Source organism: Palaemon carinicauda, chromosome 4, assembly GCF_036898095.1.
Source record: "Palaemon carinicauda isolate YSFRI2023 chromosome 4, ASM3689809v2, whole genome shotgun sequence".
Taxonomy (NCBI): Eukaryota; Metazoa; Arthropoda; class Malacostraca; order Decapoda; family Palaemonidae; genus Palaemon; species Palaemon carinicauda.
Window position 1 is genome coordinate 176,132,326 of NC_090728.1, and position 22,947 is coordinate 176,155,272.

The 22,947-nt window shown below is 45.0% G+C and overlaps 1 protein-coding gene across 4 annotated transcripts in view; it reads right to left on the minus strand.

The window, feature by feature from the left end:
- sl (small wing phospholipase C gamma 1) overlaps positions 1–22,641 on the minus strand; it is a 140,886-nt gene extending 118,245 nt beyond the window's left edge. For all 4 annotated transcript variants that reach the window (XR_011044319.1, XR_011044318.1, XM_068372781.1 and 1 more), the window contains exons 1-2: positions 22,469–22,641; positions 7,408–7,628 (exon numbers count right to left, since the gene is read on the minus strand). Coding sequence is in view for 2 of the 4 variants with exons in the window: in XM_068372781.1 (XP_068228882.1) it covers positions 7,408–7,588 (181 nt within the window). In the remaining 2 variants the exon portion in view is untranslated. The remainder of the gene's footprint in view (positions 1–7,407; positions 7,629–22,468) is intronic.
- Positions 22,642–22,947: the final 306 nt, after the last annotated feature.

The window sequence follows — 22,947 nt, forward strand, 5'->3', positions numbered from 1 at the left end:
CTGCTGTATGAAGAGTTCCATTCAGCAGGTCTATAGCATCATCAATACTTTCAAACTGTTCTGCTCTCCCTTCGATTTCACTTAGCTCGGAAAATTTAACCCAGTCTGCCTTGTCTAGATTCCAACGTGGCGATCTTTGCAAAGGTGGACCCTTGTTGGTGTTTATAATGATTGGTGCATGATCACTAGTATGCCAATCATCTAATGTCCTCCAATCAAAATCAAGAAGGCAGTTAGAGCTTGCAATTGAAAGGTCAATGCATGACAAAGTACCTGTCTGAACATGGAAGTGCGTGGGCTCTCCTGTATTAAGGAGCCCCACATCCTCATTCTCCACAATTGATGAGATAATATTGCCCCTTGTGTTGGCCAAAACATCACCCCATAAAGGATGTCTACCATTCATATCTCCCAGTAAGAGAAAAGGTTGAGGGAGTTGTTGAATGACCTCTGCTAAATCATCATATAAAATATTATCATTTGGAGGTAAGTACAGAGAGCATATTGTATATTTTCTCCCTATATCAATTTGTACAACAACTGCCTGCAGGGTTGTACGTATAGACATGGGTATTTGGGGAACATCTCGACGAATGTACATGAGACTTCCGCCATGGCTCCCTGCTTGTTGATTATATGGTGTTCTATAGCTAACATACTCTCGAGGACTAGGAGTGTTAGAATCAAGCATACTTTCCTGTAGACATACTATTATGGGGGAATGCTCATGAATTAGGAGCTTAAGTTCTTCATATTTCGCCCTCAAACCCTGACAGTTCCATTGCAAAATGGAGGAGAAAACTATGGATTATTTCTGGAAGACGTCTTGGGTGAGGTCTTCCCATTAGCAGTTTTTAATCTAACATTATTACTTGTAGGTTTCTTCAGAGATGGTCTTGTTATGTTGGGTTTTACGTTGGAGTTTTTCTTTGTATCTTTTTTATATATTTGTTGAGGGGGATGGTGGACCTCAACTTGAATTTCTGATTTATTTAAATTGTCTTCTGGTTGATCGCCAACATCAACAGACAAAACATCATATTTATTTGATGTCATAATTCTAGTATTTCTTATGGAAGGGGGTGAGAGAGATGGAGGTCTCTCTCTTTTACGATTAATAGGTTGCAGGTTACCAGGTTTTTGTACCTTCCCCACTACAGGTACACCTGATAACTTGGTGTCAGGTGGAATCTCCATTAAATCAGGCAAGGATATGGCCTGGGAGAGGTTAGTACTATCCTTTGTAATGGGGGACAAAGGTTTGATAGTGGTGGGCAATGTCTTTTTGTTGATACTCAATGATAAATCTTTAGGAGGAGATGTTCTTGTCTTATGCGGCACTTTATCAATAGATTGTGAATTCCTTTTTCGAGAACTACCTACAGTAGTAGGTGGGCGAGATGATTCCCGAGGAACTTTTTCTCCTGTTTTTAATGTTTTTGCATAAGTATTAGATTTATTTAATAATCTCTTGGCATGCCCCACACTTACATGTTCAATAATTGATTTATTGAGGGCAGCCTCTTCTAACTTATAAAACTGGCAGCTCCTATCATTAGATTTATGATTAGAGTTGCAGTTTAAGCATCTTGCCTCAAGTGTACAATCCCCATGGTAAATTTTGGAGCAAGTATTACAAATTTTGTCATTATTGCAAACTTTGGAAGGATGTCCAAATTTAAAGCAATTATAACATTGCAGTGGCTTCTGCTTAAAAGGTTGAACTCTGATCCTTTCGTTTTCTATGTCTATGTGGAAAGGTACATCAGCATCCTGGAAAGTAAGAACAATCATTGATGTTCCAGGTACTTTATGTACTTTCCACACTGATAGGGGACACATGGCCAATATCTCCTCTTCAGTAAATTCATACAGATCCCTATTAAAAACCACTCCCCTTCCATAGCTAAAGTTTAGATGGGGTTTGATGTCCAATTTTATATCATCATTTACTGTCTTCAAATTAGACAGTATAACAGACTGTGTGTATGACTTGGCCTTTATCAAGAAACTTTTCTTCCCGAATCGAGATATATCTCCAGGTGCGATCGTACCTACCTTCCTCTGAAGAAATTTGCATATCTTGAAATAATTTTCCGTACCTCCCACAGATTGAGCAAGAAGCCACATTGGTGGTTTTGGCTTTCTTTGGGATGGTATATCTGCCTCTATATCTTTATCAGCCCAGTCTGCTGGTCTGTAGACATCCAGATCTTTAGGTGCCCCATCACACAGAGCACCCTTAACATTCATATTACCTACTTTAATATCAACAATGTTACAGCTTGCATTAAATGCTTCCTCGTGACAATTAAATGATAACCAAGATTCCCAATTATCATCTTGAAGTTTAATTCTAATTTCTTTTATTGATCCGTAACACTCAAATATTTTATGTAGCACATCATAATTAGCTTCTAAAGGGATTTGGGTAACGTGCAGGACTTTCAGTTTTCCTGTGTTGCCCAAATTACCCTTTTTCCGAGTGTTTAAAGAATAGTCCTTTTTAGTTCCTACGTCGTCAACGGAGTTTTCTTTAAATGAATTGCCAGAGGTCGTCAACAGTGCCGGGGGCGAGTCAGCATATCCAGGGGAGGTGGGGTCATTTTCTCTAGATTCCATCATAAAAAAAGAAGAGAGAAGAGTGATTTTTTGAAGTTTGATTTACCTGCTTGAGAACATTAAGGCATCACATGTTGGGAAGGAGATTTACACTCTCCACTACCGGCACAGTGAGAGTATACTTCCCAGATGGTCCACTCCATACCCTACCCGAAGGATAGCATCAAAACAGATATAGAGGCACAGGTGTAAGCTGAACCCGCCTGTTAGGACTGAGACCAAGAAACTATGGAATCATCCTCCCCATATCTGTAATGACGGGCTTCCGGCCAAAAGCCGAGAGTCCTACCCCAAGCGTTGGATCCCCCTGGATTCCGAAGACCCAACACTTGAGAATAGTTCCGCCAAAAAGGTCCAAACCATCTTCGGGATGGCTGAGATCATCCAATACTCTCACATATAGCTTTGAGCACAAACACCTCCCAACCGTGACACCCTTCCCATTCATCAAAGCAGGCAGCAATACCGGATGTAGAAACATCCGCCCAAGTGGCAATAATAGATGTAGAAACATCCATGCCATAAAAAGAGAAAAAAAATAATAAACACACATATATATGTAAATATATACACATACATATGGGAAATTTTACTCATAGGGTTGGGACAGCAACATGAAGGAAAGTTTATAATATTAGGAGAAGGTTGAAGCCATATAAAGAGTTAGAAAAAGATGAAAGAGAGAAATTTAGATTCGAACTGGGGGAGCAATTTCCCCAAGTTCGAGAGCCCTCTTGCCCGTCACCAAGTTTCAGCACGGGAATGAAATGCCGTGCTGAAGCTCAATGACTTCATCAAGGCATTCTCTCATTAAGAGGGTCGTCATTGTAAGATTTAAAAAAAATTTGCACTTATGGTTTCAAAGAGAACATTTTTTTTTTTTATTTGTATTTTTCCTTGGTGTATTTTTTTCTGGCTATTTCAACCCAAGTCATTTAAAATAAGTCATTGCCTTCAGCGGAGCTGGAGCGACCGTTAAAATCACTTACGAGGTAGCTAACAACAGGTGTGAGCATAAGAGAGTGGCCTCACCTATTCTTGTCAGAATCTTCACTTTTGACCTTTAGCTCACGTCCGAGAAGGGTAATTGAGGTGGGAATTATACAAATCTTCCATCCTTAAAAGTAGGGAGATTCGCTCACAGGTGGATATAAAGTGGCCCTACAATCAAACTGACCAGTTTTTTTCCTTACCTGGAATATTACAATATCCTTCGTCCCATATGGGAGTGAAGGAGAGTGACTCCAGCCACCTCCTATCTGCCCACCATGGGGATGAGAAGGCTGATAGGGCCAGGCAAGTTGTTCTTGGTTATATACATGGTATTCTGTCAATGAGGAAATCTCTCTGCCCCAAAGGAGTGATGCAGTCTAAAATGATATACTGTAATTGTTGCGAGAAAGCCAATGGTTAGGTATTCATTCCACCCTCCTTGCCCTCGTAAAGGGATGATGTGGGATAACAAGTAGTTAAAGAACCAGTTAAAGAACCAGTCTAAAAAGAGTGGTGCTCAGAAATGTAGCTTAACAGCATCAATGTCATGCCCAGCATGTGAACAGTATGAATGCTTCAAAACCAGAAGAGCCACTCATTCCACCTTTTATCCTGACCTATATCAAACATGTTCCCAAAGCCAAAATTCTTCCTGTTCAGTATGGGAGCTGAGCTGGACTGGTTACACAACTATTAAAGCTGCAACAACAGAGCCAAAAACAAGTGTTGAAAGACTTATGGGTATATCCCTAGAATATAAGGCTGTGAAGGTTGTTTGACATTTCCTAACTCCATCACTAGTCAGACTGCAAGATTCTTCAGTCTAAAGTGGGATTAATACCCAACTTCGTGAGCTCTATTTTCCAGCTTATATCTCAACCCCACACATTGGTTAAAGCATATGCTCTTGATTGGCTCATTAGGTTAGAAAGGAACTTCTTGACATATCTTTCTTAGTTCTATCATACTAAGGAAGAGTCGCTGAAACTGAAGCCTGTAACAAAGAGTCTTCTTCTGTAGCACAGCACACCCCTCACAGGATATAAAAATATCTCTTCTTGATAACCACCCAACACTATAAGAAGTAAGTAAGTTGAAGAAGTCTGATAAGGAATTGGGACACCAACCTAAGGGGAGGGAAGGTTATGCTATTCAGTCAGAAGACACGGCTCAAAGCTGGGCAATAGCCTTCCACAGACAATCCAGACAGCTTATTGGCAAAGATTAAAGAGAAAGTCTAAAATCTATGCTAAAGAGGCTAACAGATCAAGACATCATTTGGCTTGTGGCCATCTGGAAGCAAACAGGTTCACCAGAGACTTGGCATAATTAACACACATTTGATCACCCAGAGAATCAGACTGAAATGGAGAAAGGCATAGGCTTTTCAAAACGAAACTGGCTGACAACTCCACAACACGAATCCCCACTTATATGTGCTTCCGTTTCGTTGACTTGCAAAAATGTAGCATGCCCCCTTCCTTGTTGACGAAAGAGACTTCGATGGTGTTGTTGCTTATCAAAACCACCGAGTGCTTTCTCAATGTTCTTAGAATACTTGTAACTCCAAAATGTTGAGTCAGATGCCCTTCTGCTGATCACAAACCTGTTACCAGGTCACTCGGCTAAAATCACCACCCCTTCTCAGAAGCACGTAAGAACAGTTGTATGCCCAGAGGCATCGAGAAAGACCGCTGGAGAGGTTTCCTTTGACCAGCCACCATGATAGATGGGCCCATATCTCTTGTCCCACTGAAACTGAAGAAAACGTGATCTTTGGTAGTGGTGCCCATGACTCTCCTGAGGAATGAGCTTCAGAAACTGCAACACTGGGGAAAAATGTCAATAGAGAGGGGCTAAGTACAATCACAGGAGCATAAAATACAGACATAGGGACTAGGGTCACAGGCACAAAGAGAAAAAGAGTTTGGGGTCCCAGAACCACAAAAACAAGGGTTGAGGTGATGGGCACAGGGAAAGGGTGGCATACACAGGGGTGACCAGGTCAGGGGTGATACACGGGCTAGTACCCGGCACCAGAGCAACAATCACTTTTGGTCCCAAAGCTGACTTACGCGCAACTTTAGTTGTGGCATCCATAAGACCTGGAACTTTTCTTACCATCACTCTCACTAGAGTCACAGGATAAGCCTTAACAGTCCTAGGCTTTGGAGGGGCACTACTGGGGTCACTGATACTAGTGATATACTGTACCTACCATGACTTTCACCACAGGCAAACCAAGACAGACACTGGCACTAGGGCGAGGTAGCCTTCACTACCAACTCCCTCAAAAAGGTCAGAGGGCCTACCTGAAAAACCTAAGAAGGCCTTCCATAGGTCAAACTTGCTGGTGGTGGTCTGCACAGAAATGGGAGAATACCCTCCAACTTGCAATGGGGTGTGGCAAACACTGGGGGAACCTCACATCCCACCAGGACCTGAAAAGTCCGCCAACATAGATGAGAGGGTTCCTCGCTCCTGACACATACTCTTCGGGGAACAAGCCGGGGGCACATGGCCAGAAGAAGTGGTAGCAGAAGTACTCAATGAGAGATTGGAAAATGAAAAAAACTTTGATGACTTCTTGAGGGTTGCCAAGACAAATTATGGAGAAAACTTACCTCTCTTCCTACCCTTCAATGCATACCCCTACCAGAAGACTACGACTACACTTGGCACGAGGATGATTGTGAACAATCATGCCCCTACAAGAAAAGTGTGTGTGTGGATCTTTTATTAATATTATTATTATTATTATTATTATTATTATTATTATTATTACTTGCTAAGCTACAACTCTAGTTGGAAAAGCAGGATGCTATAAGCCCAGGGGCCCCAACAGGGAAAACAGCCCAGTGAGAAAAGGAAACAAGGAAAAAAATATTCTAAGAGTGAAAACATTTAAATAATTCCTATATAAACAATACAAACTTCAACAAAACAAGAGGAAGAGAAATTAGATAGAATAGTGTGCCCGAGTGTGCCCTCAAGCAAGAGAACATTGGAAGAGCATGGTACAGAAGCTATAACACTAACCATGACTATAGAACAATGGCTTGATTTTGGAGTGTCCCTTTCCTAGAAGAGCTGCCTACCATAGCTAAAGAGTTCCTTCTACACTTGCCAAAAGGAAAGTAGCCACTGAACAAATACAGTGCAGTAGTTAACCCCTTGGAGGAAGAAGAATTGTTTGGTAATTTCAGTGGTGTCAGATGTATGAGGACAGAGGAGAATCTGTAAAGAATATGCGTGTCTATTCGGTGTATGTGTAGGCAAAGGGAAAGTGAACCGTAACAAGAGAGAAGGATCCAATGTAGTATTGTCTGGCCAGTCAAAGGACCCCATAACTCTCTAGCAGTAGCATCTCAACAGGTGACTGGTGCCCTGGCCAACCTACTACCTACTATCTACAGCCATTTAAGCCATAAACTGGTTGCAACGTCCATCCATTCCCCAACAAGTACGAATTCCTTGTTTCACATCCATAATTCACAAGCACAGCCAGCATTCACTTCCTGCATGACAAAGAAAGATGAAAAAGTTTGGTAAGAGTCCATCAATAAATCCATAATTGTTGCAGCAAGAGACAAAAGTGAAAAGCTTTCAATAGCCTCAAGGGGGGCTACTCACCCGCACACACCACCTGTCATTACCTATCTCGTTGTGAATTTCAACGGCTGTTAAAACTCTGCTGAAGACATGTTACCTATCTTAAAGGACGAAAGGTTTGTTTACGTGTAGGAACAATTAATCATTAACACTATACAGTAATGTATAAAGATATCATACTTATAATTTCCGAGGATCCCGCTGATCCAACCCATATTATATGGCCCGTCTCACGGCGTATTTTCAATTGGCCACTTTCTGGTCGGTGGCGATGTGTGAAACGCTTCACCGCCTTGCCAGACTCTAGTTGCTGAGCTGTTAGTACATCCTCCTCAAATAACATATCAGTCATATGAGACATCTTGGGATATGTGGTTGTTGCTAACCATGTGCACTCTGTTCTGTGAAAAATAAAAATCTTGTAATGTATAGAAAGAAATAACCTAATTTTTAAACTAAAATCACTTATCTAAATACTCACCTACAATTCATAATTCATACACTGTACCATTCATTCTTAAATGAAGAGCATCAACAAAACTAAAAAAACAAAATCAAAATTTTGCAATGTAGGCAAAACTGTTCATCCCCCGCAATGAGTCACTGGTGAGGATAGAAATTGAATAAACAGCTTCCCTTCTCTTCTACTGCCATTTTAATCTCTCAATCTTCTTTTAGCTGCAGCACCTGCCTTTTTACTTGTCATGAAATTTTTGTATTTATGGTATACATGTACAGTACTTACCTGTTAATTCCTTGTAGGCATAGGGGCATCTTCTAAATTTTTCATGCATTTGCAATCACAACAGTCTAATTGTGATACAGACATTTCACAAATTCTAAAGTAATTTGTATTTTTTCTAACTAAACACACCTGAGATCTTGAATAGGAGTATGACTTTAGCAAAGCTGGGATGGCTATCTAGACTTTTTAACAAAGGAGACATAGTTGGTCACCTGGTAGTGGGAAAGCCCCTTGCACCTGACAGGTAGAACACCCTCCACTTTGACCTTTGGCCTATGTGCTTGCAGGGTTTGAATAGTTATGAAAAATAAAAAATAACTTTAAAATTTGTTATTTTTTCCCACATGTAATACAAACCATTCATTTTTAGCCTTCAGAGGGAGTAAGTCCCTATGACCAAAACTCACTTAGTTAACTGACCCTGGAAATGTCAATGAACTCTGCTCCTAAGGAGAAGTGAAAGTCATGACTCCTGTCAACACCTAACTTCCTGTGCTTAGGGATACAACAGGAGTCAGGGTAGGCCATTACTATAAATGATAAGTCCATGAAGAATCTAAAATCATGATTCCTGTCCAACCACATAAATTCCTGTGCTTAGGGATACAACAGGAATCAGGGTAGATTATTACTATAAATGATAAGTCTATGAAGCATATAAAGTTATGATTCCTGTCAACCCCATAAATTCCTGTGCTTAGGAATACAACAGGAGCCAGGGTAGATTATTACTATAAATAATAAGTCTATGAAGCATATAGTCATGATTCCTGTCAACCCCATAACTTCCTGTGCTTAGGGATACAACAGGAGTCAGGGTAGGTTATTACTATAAATGATTAGTCTATGAAGAGTCTAAAGTCATGATTCCTGTCAACCCCATAACTTCTTGTGCTTAGGGATACAACAGGAGTCAAGGTAGACCATTACAATAAATGACACGTATATGAAGAATCTACATTCTACATGATATGCTGTACAGTTTACTGTATACGCATTATACGATTAATGTGAATAAAACAGGTCCTTCATCCTTTATATTTCATTCTTCCTTCTTTTCATTTACAATTCTATTGACAAAATTTTATTGTGAGAGTAGGAAGTTGAGAGTTAATGTGGGTAAGAGTAAGGTTATGAGATGTACGGGAAGGGAGGGTGGTGCGAGGTTGAATGGAGTTACTTGAGGAGGTGGATCAGTTGAAGTACTTGGGATCTGTTGTTGCAGCAAATGGTGGAGTGGAAGCAGATGTATGTCAGAGAGTGAATGAAGGATGCAAAGTGTTGGGGGCAGTGAGGGAGTGGTTAAGAATAGAGGGTTGGGCATGAATGTAAAGAAAGTTCTGTATGAGAAAGGGATTGTACCAACTGTGACGTATGAATCTGAGTTGTGGAGAATGAAAGTGATGGAGAGACAGAAATTGAATGTTTGAGATGAAGTGTCTGAGGAGTATGACTGGTGTATCTCGAGTAGATAGGGATAAAAACGAAGTAGTGAGGGTGAGAACGGGTGTAAGAAATGAGTTAGCAACTAGAGTGGATATGAATGTGTTGAGGTGGTTTGGCCATGTTGAGAGAATGGAAAATGGCTGTCTGCTAAAGAAGGTGATGAATGCAAGAGTTGATGTGAGAAGTACAAGAGGAAGCCCAAGGTTTGGGTGGATGGATGGAGTGAAGGAAGCTTTGGGTGATAGGAGGATAGATGTGAGAGAGGCAAGAGAGCGTGATAGAAATAGGAATGAATGGTGAGCGATTGTGACGCAGTTACGGCAGGCCCTGCAGCTTCCTCCGGTTGCCTTGGATGATCACAGAGGTAGAAGAAGTAGGGTATTCAGCGTTATGAAGTTTCATCTGTGGTGGATAACAGGGGAGGGTGGACTGTGGCACCCTAGCAGTACCAGCCGAACTCGGTCGAGTCCCATGTCAGGCAGGGGAGGAATGTAGAGAGGAAAGGTCGCTTTTTTTCATTTGTTTGATATTGGCTAACCCCCAAAATTGGGGGAGCTGCCTTGGTATATGTATGTAGAGTATGTACAATACCTTTTCTCAGTGGGTAATACCCATATTCCTTAATTCCTTTTCTCAGTATTTCCCACAATATTTTGTGTTAATTCTATTCAATGCAGATTTTGTATACACGAATTTACTGCATAAAATATGGATAGTCTTTCCCATATCCGCGAGCTGTAGTATTAAGCTCCGCCGAGAAATATCTGGCCTGTTTAGCTACTCTCCTCTCAAAGCTTACAGGTGATTGGGCTTCAGGTTAATCAGGTTTGCAGGGTAAAGAGGGTGCAGGCTTCCTCACTCTTGGGTCTTCCATTATGAGACTTCCGATGTGACAAGGCTGGTAGAGTTTTTGGATCTGTCTTGAGAATGACCATTCCATACAGGATCATAATCTCAGTGCAGGATTAACTTTGAAGAGCCTTCACCTTTGGTGATCGTAAACCTGTTGATCTGCTGTCAGTTTAACATACAGCTGTCCAGGATTATGGATTACAAAGTTATTGTGCATGAGCTGGTTCTCATACTCGTGCTGATTTTCATCCCCGTGCTGGTTCTCGTACATGGGCTAATTTCCGTGTGAGTGCCAATTCTTATATGAGTGGAGAAATCAGCGATGATCATGCACAAGGAGGTGATCGTACATCTTTCAAAATTTGTGTGGATGGCAGAAATCATGAACTTAAAGATGATCTAGATCATGTCGGGAAACATGTTTGTGGGGACAACTGCGCCCATGGAAATGAGGCCAGAGGTGATCATGATCATAAAAGAGATCATGGGCAGCTAAACGATCGTGCTTGTGGATCTCTGTCTCGTGGAGATCGTTCCACTCATGCAGGAGAAATATAGTCTCGTGGAGACAGGGCACGACGAGCACCCTTCTTCACGTGTATATGTGAAGAAGGCTGATCTGAGAAGTCAACTACTTCTGGAAAACTTGTCAAGCAAGCTCCTGGTAGTCTGGAAGTTCGTGCGCATCGAGAAAGCGTCCTGGAAACGTCCCTAGTCAAAAAAGGGACGAGGGCCAGGCCCTGTGTCTTGACCAACAGTACTTGTGTTAGATTTTGGCCAAGATCTGGTACTGGAAGGCTAGGTATGAATCCTAAGGTCTCATACTGCAACGTCTTCACTTGGAGGGTGGGGGTACAGCACTGATCCACACAATAACCCATGCAGAGAATCAGAAGGCATACCTAAGGACTCCTACTGACCAGTCTTCCTATGCCCAGGTGACGACCGTCTTCCTATGCCTAAGCGAACACCGTCTTCCTTGGGAGAGCAGGCAACTCCTGGAAAGACTCAACAGACAAGGAGGAAATACCAGGGACGACGACCGTCAGCTTTTCTTTGTCACCAAAGTCAAGGGTCTCTCATCTACGGGCAAACTATCTGCAGCAGGTGAAAGCAGCTCCTCCTCGGCTTCAGTAGAAGAGGAAGAAAAAACAGCTGGCTTTGCACCCAAAGGAGGGATGAAAGAGGTCAAGAGTTTCTTCAGCACGACCTTGGGCGATACCAAATCCAAATGCCTCTTTGGCTTCTTTTTCCTCTTCTTCTTTGAGACCTCAACTACTGCACAGGAAGCCACTCCCTACACGCAACAAAGGCCTTCTTAATAAGCTACAATGATGACGCCGGTCCACATTGTTCTTACTCTTGTACCGGCCAGAACATCAAGCGAGCTTACTAGGGCACGAGCCGCATGTCTGCCCTGGGAGCCAATACCATCAATGCACAAGTAAGCCAATGAGCAACCTGAAAAGAAAGAAAAAATAAAAAATTGGAACAAAGCAGGACACATGGAAGACTTTCATCAGTTCAGTACAGCAGACCTAAGCAATCAGTCATAGTCTACGTAGCACTGTTTGTCGGGTGGGCGGAACCTACTCACTACCCGGCAGCCACCTGTGTTTACCTCCTTAAAAGCTTACCACCTATTCCAGCATCGATGAAGTCAAAATCCTATCAAAGATTGAAGGTTTGTATTGCATATAGGAACAAATATAAATTTCTAATTTGCGGTCTCATTGCGGGCTGACATCACCTTACACATTATGTAATTGAACCACGAATGCTGTATTCCACACAATTATTTTCTGCAACATGTACGCTACCTTTGAATTGGAAAACTTCTGTAGGCTTCCTAAATTAAACGGAAAATATTGGCTTTATCAAAACTGCTAATATACTCTAACATAAAAAACTTTCTCTCTTGCTAATTATGACTGTCATCCATTTGGGATACTTTTTATACCCATTACATTATTTCTTAACCTTTACCTCAGTTTTCCAATGAGGAGTCCCCTACCAACACTGTTGGTAACAAAATATATGATAGTTGTGTATTCTAAAAAAAAAAAAAACCACAAATTTTAAGTAATTTGTATTTTCCCTAACAGTACTTACCTCGAACTACTTTCTTAGGAGTATCTGGGATTCTCCTCCCAACCAACCAGAATTTAGTGTAGTTTCCCCTATCTCCGTTTTCTATAGTGGGTCCCTCTGTGGCGGATGAATACGCGCCCTGAGGCGACCCGGGTCAGTGAGCGCATGTGGCCAGCTCTCGGTCACCAGTAAGTTTATGATAGATATGGTATCAAACTCCCGTAAGGCAATCGGGGAAGGATGGGTGGGCCATAACCCGAAAGTAGTTCGAGGCAAGTACTGTTAGGAAAAATACAAATTACTTAAAATTTGTGATTTGTTCCAACACGGAGTACTTACTTCGAACTACAGTACTTTCTTAGGAGACTTATACTTTAGGAGGCAAGAGTGGTCTTACGGACCGAGAGACCGGCTGGATAAAAGATCGAACATAGATAGAAGGCTAGATTCTTCTGACCCCAAAACGGAATATGAGACTTAGGGAAAACTACGCAAAAAACTATTTAGTGTCCAAGTAACTCACCTCTGTAAGAATCTTCGGCTGTGGGTGCTTCCATCTGAACGTTTCCCACATGGCAGGAGCAAGGGATCAAGGGGCATGGAGGGGATGTGGTCATAATGGGGAAAGGCAAGGAAGACTTACCGCCCACGGCTTCCCTGGGGCTACAACCTTCAATCTTTTGAAGCGCAGAAATGACGGGACCAATAGAGAAGCCGTCCAAAGACTTTCTAGAGTAGTCCTTCAGGTAGTGGGCCATAAAGGTGGACTGCCTGGACCAAGTGCCCGCCTTCAGGATTTGGCCCACAGCCATGTTCTTCTCGAAGGCCAACAAAGTACTCGGGGCCCCTAATATCATGGGGTCTCGGCTTACCCGGAAGGGAGACTCCAGCGCTGTCATAGGTCCTCATAATCATCTGTCTTAACCAGAAGGAGACCGTATTCCTGGAAACTGCTTTCTTCCCTGATCCCGATAATACGAACAGACTCTTGATCCCAGGGCGAAGTCTGGCCGTCCTTTCTAGGTACTTTCGAACTGCTCTGACTGGGCACAGTAACAAGTCCCTTAGGTTGTCCGAACGCAGAATCGCTGGCACCGAAAAGACCTCGAACCTAGGGTCCCAGTAGGCTGGGTTCTGCATCTTGGCTACGAAGTCGGGCAGGAACTTGAAACTTAATTCTCGCCAGCCTTTCAAGTGCGAGACCTCGTATGACAACCCATGGAGCTCGCTTACTCTCTTCGCTGCTGCCAGGGCTAGAAGGAAGACCGTCTTCAGGGTGAGCTCCTTGTCTAGGATGTCCTTAAGGGGTTCGAAGGGCGGCTCCGACAGAGCCTTCAGAACTCTGGCCATGTCCCACTGGGGTACTCTAAGAGGCCCGGGGAGAACAAGATTGCTCGAAGCTCTTGATGAGCATCGAGATTTGTCTGGAAGCTCCCAGATCAATGCCCTTGAAGAGGAAGACTTGGCCCAAAGCTGCTCGGACTCCCTTGATGGCTGGAATAGACATACCTACGTCATCTCTCAGATAGACTAGGAAGTCCGCTATTCTATGAATGGAGGCCTCCAACGGCCTGATGTTCTGTGAGGTGCACCATTTAGTAAAAGTGGTCCATTTTGCTTAATACACTGCGACAGAAGACCGTCTCAGGTAACCCGACATCCTTGTTGCGGTCTTCGACGAGTATCCTTCCCTCTTCAGGAGCCGCTCGATAACCTCCACGTGTGTAGGCGGAGGGACCGAGGGTTTTCGTAAAACCTTTGGAAGTGGGGCTGACGAAGGCGGTCTTTCCTGTCTGGCAGGGGCCATGGTGGAAGGCGCGCCAGTTCCTTTAGGTCCGCAAACCATTCTCTCTCCAGCCACCAGGGAGCTACCAAAGTCATCCACAGGTTGTTTGCTCGCCTTACTCTGTTGAGGACTTGTCTGAGCATCCCGAAGGGAGGGAAGGCATACACGTCGAGGTTGTCCCAAGGATATTGAAAGGCATCCTCGACACAGGAGAACAAAACACGGGGAGCTGTGCGTTGAGTCTTGTGGCGAAAAGGTCCATCACTGGCGAACCCCACTTCAGGATGACTGTCTGGGCCACTTCTGGGTGTAGGGACCACTCGGACCCTACTACTTGACCCATCCTGCTGAGGCCATCGGCTAGAATGTTCATCTTTCCTGGAATGAACCTGGCTGTGACCTCGACCTGTTCCTCTGAGGCCCATTCCAGGAACTCTGTCGTGAGACTTCACAGCTCCTTCGACTTCAGTCCTCCTTGCTTTTTCACGTAGGCCATCACCGTGGCGCTGTCGCACATCAGAGCCACAGAGTTTCCTTGGAGTGTGAGGACGAATTCTAGGCATGCCCTTTGAACGGCCAACAGTTCTAGCATGTTTATGTGGCGGCTCTTCTCCTCGGGGGACCACTCTCCCTTCGCCGACTCGTCGAGAAGATGGGCTCCCCATCCCTCCTTCGATGCGTCCGTGAACAACAGCATTTCCGGGGGATCGATCGCGAAGGGCATTCCCTTGAGGGTGTTCGTCCTGTCATGCCACCACTTCAGGATCTCCTTTGTCTCCGAGGACACCGGGACTATTTTGTGCGGGAACTCCCCCGGGGACCAGAGCTTCTTTAGGTTCCATTGAACCACTCTCAGCTTGAGTCCCCCCCAGGGGACTAACTTCTCCAACGACACGAGGTGGCCCACCAACCTCTGCCAGTCTTTGGCTCTCCTCGGCAGGTTCGCTAGGAAGGAGCGAACTATCCGATCTAGATTGTCCAACCTCTCTGAGGAGGGGAAGGCCCTCACCAACTGGGTGTCTAGAACCATCCCGAGGTAGGTCATCCTGGTGGAGGGCGTCAGCTGCGACTTTTCCAGGTTGATGGTGATACCCAAGTCCTTGCAGAACCGCAGAAGCTTCACGCCTTGCTCCATCAGTACTCCCTCTAAGGCTGAAAGTAACAACCAGTCGTCCAGGTAACGAATCAGGCAGGTGCCCTGTTCGTGTGCCCAGACCGAGACTGTTGTGAAGACTCTCGTGAAGACCTGCGGGGCTGTCGACACCCCGAAGCAGAGAGTCCTGAACTGCAAGGCTTGGGTACCCCACTTCACTCTTAGAAACTTCCTGCTGGAGGGGTGGACAGGGATCTGAAAGTAGGCGTCCTTGAGGTCCAGGGACATCATGAAGTCCCCCTCCCTCAAGGCTGCCATTACCGACTTCGGGGTGTCCATCTTGAAGTCGGTCTTGCACACAAACTTGTTGAGGGCCGACAGGTCTATGACCGGTTTCCAACCCCATCGCTTTCTCAACCAGGAAGAGTCTGCTCTAGAACCCCGGGGTGGGGTCCCTGAATGGTTCTAACGCCCTTTTGGCGAGCATGGCCAACACTTCCTCCTGCAATGCCGCTCTTCTCAAGGGGTCCTTGGGCGCCAACTACTCCGCCTGTTGGTCCGGAATTAGAGGGGGCAGGTCCGCTAGGAAGGGTAGCCCGTACCTGTCCTTCAGTACTGCTACAGTCCACGGATCCGCTCCGTAGTCCCGCCAAGCTTGCCAAGTGTGTTTGAGGCATCCCCCTACCTGAGGCTTCGGCAGGAGTAGGGGGCCTCTCCGCCTATCTTCTCCTAGAGGCGCGGCTGGAACGACCTCTCCTAAGGTTGGGATAGGAGGACCTAAAGGAGGCTTGCGGAGTCGAAACTCCCCTACGGGAGGGCTGCGAGGCTTGGTGCCAAGACATCGACGGGGAATCTCTCCTAGGCTGGACTGTCGATGAATGGGATGAGTGGGGGCTGTCTGGTGCAGACCTTCTATGAGCCGGACGTCTTGCAGGTGGGGGCCTGGGCTCCCCCGCTTCTTTGAGCTCCCTGACCCTCTCCATTACCTCTTCGACCTCCTTCAGGGGGAAAATGGAATTGCCCCACACTGGCGAGCTCCTCAGCGATCTCGCCTCCCGCTCGGGTAACCTACGGAGCAACTTGTTCAGTACGGTGTCCCTTTTCCATAGGACCCAGTTGGCAGTTTGCGAGAGGGATTAAAACGTGAGGAATTTCAAAGCCTTTCCCCCCAAGCTGATCAGTTCCCGCAACAAAGACTGGTTCTCCGGTACGGAGAGGTCATGCGAGGACTGGAACCCCACCAGGGTGAAGGGCCACCAGTCCAACCAAGAAGAGACGTTCACCAGGTCTTGGGCCATATCCTCCATCATGGAGGCTTCCGCTGGCGAGAAACACTCTGGAGCTGAGGATGCCCTGTCTTCCGCCGCTCCTTGATTTAGGGTGGCAATTGCTGCCTCGATTGCACGGGGACCTCCTCGGCAACCATCCGGGACGTAAAAGCGTTTCTGCGTTCTAAGTCCCGGCAGCAGTTTGGAGGCACCTTGGCTCCTGGGGGCGTCTGCTTGACTCACTATTAATTTATCAATGTGGTCCATTCCAAGCTTCACCTCCGGTGCCAGAGGGAGGGTTAGGGACGGTTTTTGCTGGACCGGGTTATCCACCAATCTGTTCAGCCCGGAGAGCCAGGCCTGCTCCGCCGATGGCTTAGGATCGTCCAGCCTGTGGTGTCGCCTGATGTGGGTTAAGACTTTCCGGTAGGAGGAGACGTCGTCAGAAGAGCACTCTCCTCCTTCTATGAGGCCTTCCACTACCTGGTTATCCGCATGGGGCGCCTCGTTGGTCACGGATGGCGCCGCGTGGGCGGCCAGATCCTTCCTCTCACGTCGAACCACTGGAGCGGCGACTTGCAGCGCGGGCGGACCCGCTGGGACAGGAGTAGCTGTCATGGGTCTACCCCTCTCGTGGAACTCCTCGGAGCCGTGGGTCTCCCAAGATCTACTGGCTGGCCCTGTCGCTCGGGAAGAGCCGCCGAGGGACCGGGAGCCGGGGCCATGCTGCCAAGCCGAAAGAGCGGCTCTTTCCACTGGGCGGATGGAGCCGGTACCTTCGCGGACTTATGCTTGGAAAAGGCCACTTGGTGAGCCTACTTAGGGCGACATCCGGGCCTACAGGAGGACCCGTGTCGTGAGGGTGATGAAGAGGCTCTAGGGAGCCACCCGGAGGAGCCCGGAGCGGAGGCTACCTTGAGAAGTTCGCTCCGTGGGATTATCACTCGTACCCACTCATCTCTTGAAGAACGGCCCTTCTTGTGCTTCCTTCTGGAGGTCCTGGCACGTTTCCTGGAATGGCCAGAGCGCGAGCGATACCTCTTCCTACGGGACCTCTCCCGCTTCTTCCTCGAGTTCCTTGGGCCCGCATCTTCCGATGAGGACGAGTCCGCTGAATCTGAGGTAAACGATGACGGAGAGGTAGACTAGCCCGCTGAGTCTTCCGTTATGTCCGATGCTGCTGGGGGATCCTCGTGTCGTTCCACTGGCGATGGAGGCTGCAATAAGACGGGCGGGAGCGTCGACGACAGCACTGGGGGAGACCGTGAAGCCTTCTTGGGGCCGAGCCAGGTGTCGAACTCCTCTTCTAATCTCATCAGAGACCTGAAGGGCGTCCTAGGAGCCGTCCAAGCGATGGAGTCCACATTCGACGAGCCTACTTCCTTGTCCGCTTCTCCCCTGGTCGCTGAAGCACCTGAAACGCAAAACCACAATGCAGGGGAAGGGGCTGGAGCAGACTTTCCCCACATCGGATCTTCGGACGAGACGGGTCCTATAGGCACCAGAACCTCATCTACCGAACACCCCCCCCCCATCAGGCCCCCCACACGCCTGTACAGACACAACATCCCCCACATCAGGAATATCAGACTCTTGGGGAAGGGCAATGAGCCGCTTCCCCGCAACGGACTTACCTCGTCCCCTACTCTGGGTAGGGGCAGGAGATGCTCGCCTTCTTGGGTGATCTCTTGGATGCCTTCTTTTTCTTGGTCCCGTAAAGAGCCAAAGAGCCCACTGGATCTCGGGCCAAGACTCGCACTCCGGAAACGTGGCTGAGGGGGAACACACACTGCCCCTACACGAAGAAAACAAGGTGTGGGGATCAACCTCCGGCTTAGAGAGGAATGCTCCACAAGATTTACCGGCCATAGGCCCGGGGCAATGATGAGGATGCTCCATAATCGAACACTAAAGCACCAAGCAACACAGGGACACAGGTGAAAGAGGTGGATAAAGGAATCTAAGGAGAGGGTTGAACACGTGGGAACCTCGTGGGTACACAAAGGGTCGCACGGGATGAAAGAGCGCGGCGAGATGTTAATCACGTCGCGACCAGAAACTTACTGGTGACCGAGACCTGACCCGGGTTGCCTCAGGGCGCGTATTCATCCGCCAGAGTGGGACCCACTATAGAAAACGGAGATAGGGGAAACTACATAAAATTCTGGTCGGTTGGGAGGAGAATCCCAGATACTCCTAAGAAAGTAGTTCGAGCTAAGTACTCCGTGTTGGAACAAAAGTAAGTTACAGTATTTGCAACTGTAATGATGATCAAAACCTCTAATATCACCAAGATCACCACTGAATAATACAAACGGTATTATTACAGTTTCAACCATTATGGGAAATCTATTATAATAATATATTTCCCGAGTAAAGCAAGTCTTTTGTAGTATTTCTGTATAATATTATCTGTCGCAAATGCCTAGTTCTTTATATATCGACGATCAAACTCACGCTACTCATGTCTTCCTCCCAGATTTTTTCTAAGTCTGTTGTTATTGTTGACTGTGTCTTGTATTTGCTTAAATGAGCCCTGTAACCACTATAATCCGCAGACAAACTAGTCCACTATGAAGTCTTACACGTTTGGCCAATCACAGCGCCTATCCACTATGACGTCATCCATGTTTGGCCAATCACAGCGCGACAATACATTATCTTACCCAGGCATTTCATTTCGTTCTTGACATGGAGGCCATAGCAAGCACGTCATCTCATGTTGCACAAGAAGTTGAAATTCCATCTTCTTGTCCTGACTGTTTCCTAACTTACAATGAATTTGTTGTAACTTATTCAGGGAATATTGAAAAACTAGTGGATTTGTGCCAGAGACACAATTTAATTTTACAAAATAAAAATTGTGCTGCATGTCAAGGAACCTTCGCAACGGCTTCACGTTTTCCTCAAAGCACCAGCACATCTTTATGAACCAACAGTTTAAGGTAAGCTTCATTAATTTATAGAGTATATTATAATGGTGATAGTATAACTATGTATACAGCAGTACCATCACTTTGGATTTGGTTTGATGGATGTGTTAGGTAGTGGCTGTAAGGGGGGGGGGGGTGTTGCAGGAGCTAGGCCTAGGTAGGGGTACAGGGCCCTAGGTTAGGTGGTTGTATTCGGTTCGGTAGTGTCCCGAAAATCACTGTGGCCTTAAGGGGGGGTCGCAGGGGGGGCGGAGCCCCCATCCCGGTAGGCCTAGGTAGGGGTACAGGGCCCCTAGGCTAGGTTAGGTGGGTTTATTAGGTTCAGTAGTGCCCTGAAAATCACTGAGGCCTTAAGGGAGGGGTCGCAGGGGGGGGAGGGGTCGCAGGGGGGGGAGGGGTCGCAGGGGGGGGGAGGGGTCGCAGGGGGGGGAGGGGTCGCAGGGGGGGGAGGGGTCGCAGGGGGGGGAGGGGTCGCAGGGGGGGAGGGGTCGCAGGGGGGGGGGGAGCCCCCCCCCCCCCCCCCCCCCCCCCCCCGTAGGGCTAGGTAGGGGTATAGGGGGAGGGGTGGTGGAAGGATAAGTATTCATTTATTGCAAATATCAATTGATGCGCCCCCCCCCCCCACCCACCCAAAACCCCAGTTCCCACCTGGTGTCCCCCTAATTGTTGGGATGAAGTAGGGTCTTTCTGCATTCTGGAACAACTTGTTGTTTTAACTCCAATTACATAGTAAATCTCTAAATCGGATGGTTTGCGGTCAAAATAAATGTTAAATCCGTTGGAACTACACTATTTCTGATGCAACAAATATATTTTTATTCCAGTTTCCCCATAATGGTTGAAACTGTAATTTTACCATACAAACACTTACTGCTTAAAATACAAACTAATATTAGACAAATGTTATCATCCTAACACCATCAAAGTCTATGACCTGCATATTGATAAGACTATACTGTACTCAACTATATGGTTATGGGTTTCCTCACTGTATATGAAAGCAATAATCATACTTTGCTCGCCTTTAGTGGCACAGTACTGATGGTACTAAAGGTTATTCCCCTCACATAGACATATGTACAGTATATATGGCTCTAGAGCATTTTCAAATTTTTTTTCTTTCAATCTTCCTCTTTTCATACACTGCCTTTGCTCTCTTTCAGTTTAATGGTTCAACTTCCTCAACTTTTGGTCAAACTTTCAACTTATTCTTCAGATTCTATTAGGCATGGAAACACTTTGCTCTGCCATGGCTCATACCATTCATATTTAAACCTTCTTGGCTTACAGTACTTGTATGTATCTGGCACGTGGTACATGATTTGGTAATTATTTAGGTGATATTCTTTACTTTAAGATGAACAATGACTGCTATATAGGAAACAGTGTTATAAATAAAGTAAAATAATTTACCAAAAGATCAAGTTACAATGAATTCCTGACTCTACGATATCTGTTCCCCTTTTTAGCCTCACTACGACGCAGCAACACTCCCAAAACAGGAAAAAAATGTGAAACCTTCAATAAACCACCTAAGCACTTAGGCTAGGCCTATTCCCATTACTTTATCCAAAATGAGAGTTTACTTTCAAGAGGTATGCGTTTTTTCTTTGCACTGGAAACCACAAAACATTGATGACATCTACATTAATATATACAGTACCGATATACTGCAGACCTAAACATTTTGTAAATCGTTAATTTTCGATAGGGTTTACAGAATAATAGTTTTCATATTCAAATTAAGAACATTCATTGACGAAAAGTAACAAATGCAATTTCTTCCCTGAATCTGTAACATTACTGCCAAATTAATAAAGCGGATGAATATGTTCTCCTGACCGGAACTATAATAAAACCGGTAGGGCACTGCATTTTGGGTTCGCTGAAGTCGTGATGTACCCATTAGTATGGTATAATTAATTAGACAATGATAATAATGTAAAATTTTCAAATGGGTTAGATAACACTATCTACTCTTATCCAATAAATCAGGATGCCGAGTCTACTCAGTTGGGATGACGCATAAGTTTTGGTGAAGTTGTCCCCCATTATTGTAGGATATAGATATATATATATATTTCTGAAACTATTCATTTGCGACAGGAACGAGTGTTATTTTCAAAGAGAGCGTAATCTTTTCTTTAAGAAAAAGTAGTTTTTTTTCCTAGGTTACATTCCCCTGTAATACACTACAATAATACCTAAAAGTTTTCATTATACTTGGAAAAAAGCCTACTGAGCATTGTTTAAAAAATCAACTTAAGAATTAATGTGGCAGCAGAAAATGCACTGGATGCCAAATTAGGAAAAGAGTGACTAAGACGTTGCTTAGCCATAGTTGTGGCAGCATTTCAAGTCTGCAATTCATATGCAGAAATAGAGCCAATTCACTTGTGATTCCATGTCAATTGAAGCGAAACACCCTAATCTAACCTAACCAAGGGCTGGGCATCCCACTTTAATGAGGGGGAGGGGCATTCACTACTTGAAACTCCTTTCTACTTTACTTAAAATGATTACTTATGACTTCTAAATCCATATGCTATTCTGGGCATTAAGGGAGGGCCTGGGGCAATGGACAACACATTCAGAAGGAAAGAAATAACATTCACCGAGCTTAAAATCCCACAATCTTACTATATAAAATCTAGAAGTCTTATAAAATCACGAATAAGTTTGAAGAAACCTGACATTAGGCTACGACAGATCTAACTAAAATCTCCCAAATTAGGAACCAGGAACTTAGGGTTGAAATGCAACAACTGTTCTTGACATTGGGGTTTTGCCTTTAACAAAATGTCGAAGCATTTATGGAAATTTTACAACATTTCCTTTTCTAAAATTTCCTTGGGCTACTACTATACGTCAGGATCTGGCTTACAGGATATGACAAAAAAAAAAAGAAAAAAAAAATCTGGCCTACCTTAACTCACACCCTTCGATAACATTCACTTCGCAAGAAACATTAAAACACTGAATAACAGAACAGACATTTAAACAAATGAGGCAAATGGCAGGACTAACCTATGTTGACACTGATAACTGTGAAATCACTCCCCAGTCACTACGAAAATATGGAAGGATTCAAAGGAAACATTCGGTCTTAACGTTAGGGCGTTCGAGTGACGGTACTAAAAAGAGCGTTTGAGTAGGAAGACAAAGTGGGACTAGCTGTCATGTCTGTCAACAACTTGACACAGTCAATTCTCTTTTGGTCTGAGATAACTTATTGATATCATTTATAATATCATCTTCTGAGATTTTTATTGAACAGTCCTTTATCGACTCTTATTCGGTCTTTCAACCAAGCCCCATTCATTATTTATTTATAGTTTCCTTGAATAATCATGATTGTTTTGGAAGTAATAACTAATTTCTATTTTTATGTTTTGAGTTTTACCATTTTTTTTTTTTTTGGTAAGGGGTATTAAAGTGTTTAATAAAATCGGTGATCATAATGCCGTTTTCCAATAATTATTTTGCATAAATCTATCTTCATCCCT